Source organism: Lampetra planeri, chromosome 8 (genome assembly GCF_965212315.1).
Source record: "Lampetra planeri chromosome 8, kcLamPlan1.2.h2, whole genome shotgun sequence".
NCBI classification, from domain to species: Eukaryota; Metazoa; Chordata; class Hyperoartia; order Petromyzontiformes; family Petromyzontidae; genus Lampetra; species Lampetra planeri.
In genome coordinates, this window is record NC_136114.1 from 1,354,106 (window position 1) to 1,365,584 (window position 11,479).

At 45.0% G+C, this 11,479-nt stretch overlaps 1 protein-coding gene across 3 annotated transcripts in view; it reads right to left on the reverse strand.

Moving 5' to 3' along the window:
- The window catches only part of GTF2H3 (general transcription factor IIH subunit 3), a 28,300-nt gene extending 17,584 nt beyond the window's left edge, over positions 1-10,716 (reverse strand). For 2 of the 3 annotated variants that reach the window (XM_078596687.1, XM_078596686.1), the window contains exons 1-6: positions 10,642-10,716; positions 4,206-4,285; positions 3,544-3,650; positions 2,256-2,404; positions 2,015-2,080; positions 495-524 (exon numbers count right to left, since the gene is read on the reverse strand). In XM_078596687.1, the coding sequence (XP_078452813.1) occupies positions 495-524; positions 2,015-2,080; positions 2,256-2,404; positions 3,544-3,650; positions 4,206-4,285; positions 10,642-10,651 (442 nt within the window). In that variant the 5' untranslated portion in view covers positions 10,652-10,716. Of the gene's footprint in view, positions 1-494; positions 525-2,014; positions 2,081-2,255; positions 2,405-3,543; positions 3,651-4,205; positions 4,286-10,443; positions 10,550-10,641 lie in introns of those variants that run through there. The other variant, XM_078596689.1, reaches the window with a different exon arrangement.
- Between the last annotated feature and the right edge of the window lie 763 nt (positions 10,717-11,479).

The window sequence follows — 11,479 nt, forward strand, 5'->3', positions numbered from 1 at the left end:
AAGCCAGATTGCTTAGGGTGGACTAAGAAATGTTCTGAGATGAAATTTGTGATTTGTGATTTTAAGACCTTCTCAAAGATCTTGACGAGAAGATTCAGATTCAGAAATTGTTTGGGTCGTCTGCAGCGCCACCTTTATGATGAGGGTGTGCAAGAGCAGTTTTCCATTCAGGAGGGATGCATGCCTCCAGAATGGAAAGGCACATTGAGGTACATCGTCATTCTCTACAGTTGGGCTTTCAGTCTCAGTGGCACACGCTTGTCACATGCAACCCCCTCCCCCCGAGGTATTATTTCACTCTTGCATCAGGCCCTTGCACAAATAACCATGGCAGCAAGGAATTTAACTGCTCGCTCACAAGGGGTTGTTAATCTAAATTTTATAAGCTGAAGATATTACTATTTTTGACCCATAAATTGTACAACTATTGGCCCATTCGGTGTTTGTCCCCACAGGGAAAAAATGTCACACAGACATTTACAATAAATACGTACCTTCATTCTCTTTCATGATTCTGTGAATGTCTGATGAGGTCAAGTCAAGGTTATGGTCATGGTTGTTCATGTACACGTAGTAAGCCGAAGATAATATTACATATACATATTAAGTATAGGCACATAACTGCATTCATTCATCCATCAAATGAAATCGATTATGCTCACAATACATATGAATCGTGCAAACGAGTCAATTATCTTATATTCGTGTTTGTTGTCATGAGTAAACATCAGCTTAGCCACTGTTCCAAAACACACGTTTCTTGAATTTAATCACGACCCAGAATGACAATTCTTATAATCGCGAGGGAGAAGCATTTAAGCCTTATTGAATCTCAAGATTGTTTTCATGAGGGTCCTGATAGGCATTTTTGCAGCACAGGCAACAATTGCAATGTTTTCCAATTGAGCAATGTGCCATGTAATTTTTCTAAATTTGTATCATGATGCTGCACGCAACAGCCTGCTCTTCTTCGAATTACATCACAGGTAACTTCAACATCTTCCGTGAGCACACGACACATTTCATGATTAATACACCCGCACAATAAACCTTCTGGATCACAGCAACCTCACTCCATTCCACAAATACAAATGAAGAGGAGAGATGGAAGCAAGTCTGGACTGCGGCCGACATCAAAAATAAACATCTCATACAGGACCCTACCGTTGAATCTCCCCGTTTCAACCTTCCACGCCGCCAACGGTCGACCATCAACCGAATGGGGACCGGGCATGGCCGATGCGACCACCCAATGCACAAATGGTGCATCGAAATTAGGGCGGCCTGCGAGTGCGGCCCAAAATCCCAAACCATCAACCGCATCGTAAACACCCAGCTGCTGTTGTGGTGCCACGACCGCGGAGCCACTCCGCAAGCGCCGCGATTCCCCCCCTACCCCCGCCCTGAACGCAAACACGCCGCGCACACACACACGTAGCGTCCTGGCGGGGGATCGCCTGGCACCATGGGTTTTCATCTGAAGGGTCCCTAGGTGGGAAGTCCCGCGGTTTCCCGGTGCCAGAATGGCCGACCCCCCCAGGACAAATCACATTGCGGCCCCCCTAAATTGGCTTGAAATTGTTTGGGCGCACAAAAGTTCACCGGGCCAGCCGCAATGAGTCACTCACAACGCCGGGGAGGGGCCAGGGTGAATATTAAGCGAGCGGTGCAGGCGATGAGGTCAGGGGGAAATCCTAGGGCACACTCGCAGGTGTGTATTCGCCAACTGGGCGGCCTTCCAGATTAAACCGGTTGAGTCAGGGGTTAATGAGACAATGGGAAGAAAAATAGCATAACGTAATGCTCTAGATAAGGGCAGAGAAACGTTTGAAAATCAAAAGGTAAGCGCACAATTGGCTGCGCAGGATGACGTAACGTAACCCTGTATTTTCGAATCACAGGGCATAAAAAGGGGAGCCGAAAACGGTTAAGGCAGTTCTGATCTTCAACAGCTTGGTCGACAAGACCCCCTCTGCCTTCCAGAATAGCGGACCCTGAATTGAACAAAGGATACAACACAGCGCCTTTGCCAAAGATCCAGCCAAAAGTGAATCAGACCTCATATCTGCTGTCACTTCAGCTGAAAAAAACAAACAGAAGGCATTTTGAGAGCTTTAGAATAATATCATCATCATTAAGTAGCCCCACTCCTTAACCTTCTTCCATTCCTCTCCCAAAGCTTACACTGGACAAGTGGTAACACCACTACAATGTAAATAGGGAAGTGGGGAAGTGGGGAAGTGGGAGATGCCTACTGTTGGCAAGCAATGCCGTGATCTGGGTGGCGATGGCGTGGTTGGCGGTCGCCAGCAGCTCACAGCGGCCGTCACGTGGGCCAGCCGAATCCCCCGCATCACTCGCCTGCTGTTCCGTGGCTGTCCCACTCGCCGGGTACAGGAACCGACTGTGCACACGTACGTGGAAAAAGAAGCATCAGTCACACGAGCACAGGCCCAGCAACAAAACAGCACCATCAAAGTCGTAACAGATAAAGAGTTCACATGTCCCTTGAATTGAGCAGTCATACGAGCGTGGGAAAATAAACGACGGGAAGATATTCCAAAGTGGAGAAGTGCGAGGGAAGAAGGAGGAACAGAAGTGTTGTGAGCGGCAGTGTGGTGGGTGGGTGTGTTGTTGTAACTTGCAGTGTGGTGGGTGGGTGGGTGTGTTTATATGACCTGCAGTGTGGTGGGTGGGTGAGAGGGTGTGCTGTTGTGACCTGCAATGTGGTGGGTGGGTGAGAGGGTGTGCTGTTGTGACCTGCAATGTGGTGGGTGGGTGTGTTGTTATGACCTGCAGTGTGGAGGGTGGGTGAGTGGGTGTTTTTGTGACCTGCAGTGTGGGGGGTGGGTGTGTTGTTGTGACCTGCAGTGTGGTAGCTGAACACAGTACGAATTAGTCCAAACAATCAGTTTTGTAGGCCGTGTCCTTAATATGGCTTAATGAATAAATGAGTGAAGTTCACCCAAACAGCAACCATGACAGCAGCGATATAAGCATGACTAGGAGGCGATTGACTGCTGGTGACTGAGCAACCAGAACATCAATCAACTTGACTGCTTTACGTTGAAACCTATTGAGTACTGTGAGGTAGGACTGAGTGCTCCACTCCAGATATGAGAATAGCATTCCAACTTCAGCCAAATTTGCGCTTGGTACAGTTGTAATAATTGTTTGAAATTAAAAAGCGTTTGACACGGAGGGGAAATGGAATGGGATGTGCCCACGGCACTATTCGTGGGGGTCATGACTCGGCCTGGCTAGTATGTATGTCTTTGTATGTTGAACTTCTTTCGCACCATACGTAGCCAACCGTGATAATCGTGGTTTTGGTTTGGCTCAGATCCCAGCATGGCTGTAGCTGCAATGAAGCGAGCGTGCAACCATGGCATATGTTGATGAGATCTGATAATGTGGTCCACATGAAAACATGGCTTCAGGCAAATGCGTTGTTCACGCCAGGAGATGCAACTTCTCGCACGGAAAATCACAGGCAAGCGCACACACGCACGCCCATAAAACCCCCAGCACAAATGGTCTCGCCTCTCTTGGTTGTGGCTTGCGATGACTGCAAGCCGATGGTTCCTGCTCATTGCCAGATGGGAGTTGGCGAAGACCATCACAGCATCCACACAACGTGGCAGTGTAAACTAGGTAAAAAAAACATTACCGAGTTATAATCGTAAAATGTACATTTATTTCTAAATAGAGGCATTACATGCCAGTACCACACGATGACAGCCAGTGAAAATGACAGAACTGTCGAGTCAAAAAGCAACTATTAACGATGCCACATATGGTCAACAACATCCAGCTGTCTTTCTCCCCGGCTGTGATGTTGACAGATTGCACCCAAGCCAATTTAGGGGAGGGCTCGGCCAAATGCAAAAACAATTTGCCAGCGATTGTGAACATGGAAAGGAATTGAACACAGGTCAATGAAAACCTAGTGCAGTGCAATGATCACTCAAACACGACTACCCATAAAAATAAGAGGTAAACATTACATATTATTTTATTATTTCCCTTCTACGTGACTTTACCGAAAGAACTAAGAAGATGAATCCCTGCAGTCACGAAAGCTTTAAATCGAAATTTAAACATTCCATAATTAAGAGTTATAAAATACCAGAGCAAGTTCTGTTAGTTATCAGGATGTATGTCACTAATAGACACTCACACACATTTAAAGTTGAATCAGATACCTCCAGGTTTTGGAGTTTTCTTGTTCCCCACCATATAGGATTCACATCCAACACGATCACCAGCAGGTTAATGTCCTCATCTGTTAAAGAGAGTCAAATCACTTAAAACGTAGGTTTGTGTACCCAATATTGATCCATATTTGTTATTTTCCTTTAATCTATGTGACTAGATTTACTATCTTGCTTCGCCCGAGATTTGGATTCTTGTCTTGGATTAATACACGGCCTACGTGGAGGGTTGGGGGGGATGCGTGACGTCAGCAGGCATACTGCATAATGCTGCCGCATGCGGGTGACATCACAGATGTGACGTCACCGCTCACTTGCCGTGCAAAATATATGCATTATTGCGCCCCCCCCCCCGCTCCCTAAAATACAAAAGTCTATTTTTATACTTTTTGTATTGTGTACAGTCTGGAAGCTACCCACATGCCAAATTTCAAGTTTGTTGCATGTCGGGAAGTACGCTAAACATTTTTAACAGACACACATTCGCAACTTTGTCTTTTATATATACAGTATGGAGATTGAAGGGTTTGTCAGGAACTCAATATCTACTAATAGCAAACTATTTATAGGACAATTTGAGAACTGTTCATAATTATAATTTTTACTTAATGTTATTAGGTTCCATGGTTTAAAGTGCAGACCCCAACTGTTATACTCATCCACTCTGTCTCTGTGGCCTATGTTTGTGCCACGAAGGAAGGCCATTGCCTAAAACGTCGCCTAATGCAATGGTTCTCAACCGGGGGTACGCGGGCCCTTGGGGGGGGGGTACATGGCAATGTCCCAGGGGATATGTAAGGTGATTTATAAATAAAAAATGTGAAATTATATCATGCATGAGTCATCGGTGAATAATGATGTATTAATCTGGCAATATAAAACTACGATGAAATTAAAATCCATAGGGTAACCGATAACGGTATCGAATAACTTTCTAAACTCATTGATCATCAACAATGCGGTTTCCAAGAGTAACCAGCGAGAGCATTCAAATCACGTGACGCGTGCAGTCAGTTATTTAACTAGTTAGGATACCTGACAAAAAAACAATTGGGTTTAAAATATTGACGTTCATTATTCATACATTTATTTCTCAGAAGCGTTTTGGGTCAGTCACGGGGGATTACTCGGTTAAAAAAATGCAACAAGGCGGGCAGAGTAGGAGCAATACAAGGTTGAGAATCACTGGCCTCAGGTACACTTTAACATGCAAGGCAGTCTTAATTTTAGAACTTTCGTGACTGCAGGAATTATTATTTGTTTCTTTCGGTTAAGTCACGTCTAAAGATAAAATAATAAATTAAATTAAATAATAGAATACGACGTTTCGATTGCAACACAAGCAATCATCATCAGGTATAATGAAATAGCGACATAAAATCTAACCAGAAAACTATAGACAGACATATTAGCAGACAGATATCACCAAGATACATAGCGAGAGCAACACAGGTAACAGAGAGGGTGATCGTCTCTGTGTGGTGGCCTTAAATAGACAGAGGGGGGGGGGGCGGAGGCAGAGAGAGGGAGGAGGGTTAGAGAAAAAATTAGCATATCAATGAGTGGTCAACAGACGTGGTGCTGCGAATGCGATGGCACGGCAAGCAAGCCTGAAAATCAGAAGGACACACTAACATTAAATAACCTAGTAAAATATCGAAATGTAATGTAATACAACACAGAGGGTCGGTCAACACACAATTAACGCATAGCCTGGTTGATTACGTATTTCAAAGATTGCTAAGTTAGAATTTAAGTGTGAACAATCTAAAGAGAGGACACAGGCAGAGAAAACAAGTCGCCAGAGAGAGAGAAAAAAGATAAGCTTAAAACTTCCCCGTAGAAGTGGTTCAATCTTAATTTTAGAACTTTCGTGACTGCAGGAATTATTATTTGTTTCTTTCGGTTAAGTCACGTCTAAAGATAAAATAATGAATTAAATTAAATAATAGAATACGACGTTTCGATTGCAACACAAGCAATCATCATCAGGTATAATGAAATAGCGACATAAAATCTAACCAGAAAACTATAGACAGACATATTAGCAGACGATATCACCAAGATACATAGCGAGAGCAACACAGGTAACAGAGAGGGGTGATCGTCTCTGTGTGGTGGCCTTAAATAGACAGAGGGGGGGGCGGAGGCAGAGAGAGGGAGGAGGGTTAGAGAAAAAATTAGCATATCAATGAGTGGTCAACAGACGTGGTACTGCGAATGCGATGGCACGGCAAGCAAGTCTGAAAATCAGGAGGACACACTAAAATTAAATAACCTAGTAAAATATCGAAATGTAATGTAATACAACACAGAGGGTCGGTCAACACACAATTAACGCATAGCCTGGTTGATTACGTATTTCAAAGATTGCTAAGTTAGAATTTAAGTGTGAACAATCTAAAGAGAGGACACAGGCAGAGAAACAAATAATAATTCCTGCAGTCACGAAAGTTCTAAAATTAAGATTGAACCACTTCTACGGGGAAGTTTTAGGCTTATCTTTTTTCTCTCTCTCTGGCGACTTGTTTTCTCTGCCTGTGTCCTCTCTTTAGATTGTTCACACTTAAATTCTAACTTAGCAATCTTTGAAATACGTAATCAACCAGGCTATGCGTTAATTGTGTGTTGACCGACCCTCTGTGTTGTATTACATTACATTTCGATATTTTACTAGGTTATTTAATTTTAGTGTGTCCTTCTCCTGATTTTCAGGCTTGCTTGCCGTGCCATCGCATTCGCAGCACCACGTCTGTTGACCACTCATTGATATGCTAATTTTTTCTCTAACCCTCCTCCCTCTCTCTGCCTCCGCCCCCCTCTGTCTATTTAAGGCCACCACACAGAGACGATCACCCCTCTCTGTTACCTGTGTTGCTCTCGCTATGTATCTTGGTGATATCTGTCTGCTAATATGTCTGTCTATAGTTTTCTGGTTAGATTTTATGTCGCTATTTCATTATACCTGATGATGATTGCTTGTGTTGCAATCGAAACGTCGTATTCTATTATTTAATTTAATTTATTATTTTATCTTTAGACGTGACTTAACCGAAAGAAACAAATAATAATGCAAGCCAGTGTTTTGATGAGTGTGTATTGTTTTTTTATCTTTTCACACAATCGAAATAGTTCGATTGAAACATCACATGTTGGTGTTAAATTAAACAAGTTAAATTCAGGAATCAAATTCTTACACCACCAGTGAGGCGTTTTGATCGGTCACAATTTGATCAATCTGGGATGGATAATAAGTATATTTGTATACGCAACAATCTTTTTGAGCATAGGAGTTGACATGAATTTTGACAGAAAACTAATAATTACTGAACCCAAAAACAAATATGGATCAGCAGCGTCAAACATCTTAGATAATACACATTGTTATTTTGCGTCATTGTGGAGAATATAAGTAACAAAATAAATGAGCAGATAAATTACAACTCATCGGCCATGTCACCCATTACATCTTGCCCCCAGTGTTATCGCTGTCAAAGGGTTACCACTCGCCCAGTGTCACCACTATCCCACTGTCACCGTCCCGGTGTCACCACTAGCTCAGTGTTAACACTGTCTAACTGTCACCACTGGCACAGTGTTAACACTGTCTAACTGTCACCACTAGCACAGTGTTAACACTGTCTAACTGTCACCACTGGCACAGTGTTAACACTGTCTAACTGTCACCACTGGCACAGTGTTAACACTGTCTAACTGTCACCACTAGCACAGTGTTAACACTGTCTAACTGTCACCACTAACGCAGTGTTAACACTGTCTAACTGTCACCACTAACACAGTGTTAACACTATCTAACTGTCACCACTGTCTCAGTGTTAACACTGTCTGTCACCACTAACACAGTGTTAACACTGTCTAACTGTCACCACCAACACAGTGTTAACACTGTCTAACTGTCACCACTAGCACAGTGTTAACACTGTCTAACTGTCACCACTAGCACAGTGTTAACACTGTCTAACTGTCACCACTATCTCAGTGTTAACACTGTCTAACTGTCACCACTATCTCAGTGTTAACACTGTCACCACTGTCTCAATGTTAACACTGTCTAACTGTCACCACTAGCACAGTGTTAACACTGTCTGTCACCACTAGCACAGTGTTAACACTGTCTAACTATCACCACTAGCACAGTGTTAACACTGTCTAACTGTCACCACTGTCACAGTGTTAACACTGTCTGTCACCACTAGCACAGTGTTAACACTGTCTAACAATGACCACTAGCACAGTGTTAACACTGTCTAACTGTCACCACTAGCACAGTGTTAACACTGTCTGTCACCACTAGCACAGTGTTAAACACTGTCTAACTATCACCACTAGCAGTGTTAACACTGTCTAACTGTTACCACTGTCACAGTGTTAACACTGTCTAACTGTCACCACTGTCTCAGTGTTAACACTGTCTAACTGTCACCACTGGCACAGTGTTAACACTGTCTAACTGTCACCATTGTCACAGTGTTAACACTGTCTAACTGTCACCACTGGCACAGCGTTAACACTGTCTAACTGTCACCACTGGCACAGTGTTAACACTGTCTAACTGTCACCACTAGCACAGTGTTAACACTGTCTAACTGTCACCACTGTCTCAGTGTTAACACTGTCTAACTGTCATCACTAACACAGTGTTAACACTGTCTAACTGTCACCACTAGCAGTGTTAACACTGTCTAACAGTCACCACTGGCATAGTGTTAAGACTGTCTAACTGTCACCACTAACGAAGTGTTAACACTGTCTAACTGTCACCACTAACACAGTGTTAACACTGTCTGTCACCACTAGAACAGTGTTAACACTGTCTGTCACCACTGTCTCAGTGTTAACACTGTCTAACTGTCACCACTAGCTCAGTGTTAACACTGTCTAACTGTCACCACTAGCACAGTGTTAACACTGTCTAACTGTCACCACTGGCACAGTGTTAACACTGTCTAACTGTCACCACTAGCACAGTGTTAACACTGTCTAACTGTCACCACTGGCAGTGTTAACACTGTCTAACTGTCACCACTAACACAGTGTTAACACTGTCTAACTGTCACCACTGTCTCAGTGTTAACACTGTCTGTCACCACTAACGCAGTGTTAACACTATCTAACTGTCACCACTGTCTCAGTGTTAACACTGTCTGTCACCACTAACAGTGTTAACACTGTCTAACTGTCACCACTAGCACAGTGTTAACACTGTCTAAGTGTCACCACTGTCTCAGTGTTAACACTGTCTGTCACCACTAACACAGTGTTAACACTGTCTAACTGTCACCACTGTCTCAGTGGTAACACTGTCTGTCACCACTAACACAGTGTTAACACTGTCTAACTGTCACCACCAACACAGTGTTAACACTGTCTGTCACACTGTCTAACTGTCACCACCAACACAGTGTTAACACTGTCTGTCACCACTAGCAGTGTTAACACTGTCTAAATGTCACCACTGTCTCAGTGTTAACACTGTCTAACTGTCACCACTAGCACAGTGTTAACACTGTCTGTCACCACTGTCTCAGTGTTAACACTGTCACCACTGTCTCAGTGTTAACACTGTCTGTCACCACTAGCACAGAGTTAACACTGTCTAACTATCACCACTAGCACAGTGTAAACACTGTCTAACTGTCACCACTGTCACAGTGTTAACACTGTCTGTCACCACTAGCACAGTGTTAACACTGTCTAACTATCACGACTAGCACAGTGTTAACACTGTCTAACTGTTACCACTGTCACAGTGTTAACACTGTCTAACTGTCACCACTGTCTCAGTGTTAACCCTGTCTAACTGTCACCACTGTCTCAGTGTTAACACTGTCTAACTGTCACCACTAGCACAGTGTTAACACTGTCTAACTGTCACCACTGTCTCAGTGTTAACACTGTCACCACTGTCTGTGTTAACACTGTCTAACTGTCACCACTGTCTCAGTGTTAACACTGTCTGTCACCACTGTCTGTGTTAACACTGTTTAACTGTCACCACTGTCTCAGTGTTAACACTGTCTAACTGTCACCACTGTCTCAGTGTTAACACTGTCTAACTGTCACCACTAGCACAGTGTTAACACTGTCTAACTGTCACCACTGTCTCAGTGTTAACACTGTCTGTCACCACTGTCTGTGTTAACATTGTCTAACTGCCACCACTGTCACAGAGTCACCATGGGCCTCGCCGCACGAGCGCGGAACTCACTCGCCAGCGGCACCCCTCGCTGTGCCACCGGCTACTGCACCAACACCGCACAGCGCTGCACCAACACCGCACAACGCTGCGCCAACACTGCACCAACACCGCACAGCGCTGCACCAACACCGCACAGCGCCGCACCAACACCCACTTAGCCCGCGTGCAGCACAGCGGCACAATGCCGCACTGTACACACCACTGTACCTGTGGCCATGTCGCCTCCACCAGCGCGCGACGTCCGCGGGGGGGGGGGGTCCACGTGATGCACGCGGGGGCGTGGTCAATCAAAGGGGGTGGTTCAGGAGGCGTGGTCATGCGGAGGGGCGTGGTCAGGCAGGGGGGGTTACGCAGGGGAGGCGTGGTCACGGGATATATGGGCTAGGTATGCGTATTTTTATTACACGCTTTTATTATACTGGTAGGAACCTGGTTACACCAGCCCACATGGGATTATTGTGTCCGTCCGTCCGTCGTGCATCCAAAAATGGGAGGGGTGGGGCTGGGTGGAAAGGGGAGGGTGGGGAGGGGCTGTGTGGGGAGGGTGGGGAGCGGCTGGGTGGGGAGGGGAGGGGCTGGGTGGGGAGGGTGGGGAGCGGCTGGGTGGGGAGGGGAGGGTGGGGCTGGGTGGGGAGGGGAGGGTGGGGAGGGGCTGGGTGGGGAGGGGTGGGAGTGGTGGGGCTGGGTGGGGAGGGGCTGGTCACCCCGTGGTGCCCTTATCAAACTCAATGTTTAACCTACTCAAGTCGGCTTGTGCCCGCCCTCACAGTCGGCCATATTTGCGGATTACACCACGCCGCCGTTGACCCTGGCCATTGACGAGCAACCCAACGTTCCTACCAGCTCCCTCCGCAGGAATGTGTTTTAACTCTGTTGTCGTATCCTCAAAAAATCTTGTAGGTAAATTTTTACCCACTTCCCAATGTGCTAACGACTGCAAACTTGGTAATCTTATGTCATACTGATGACAAACCTATATTCTATCATAAAAAAAAATCTAAAACATTTATTTTAAAACATTCTTTTACACGCTTTTGATAAACTC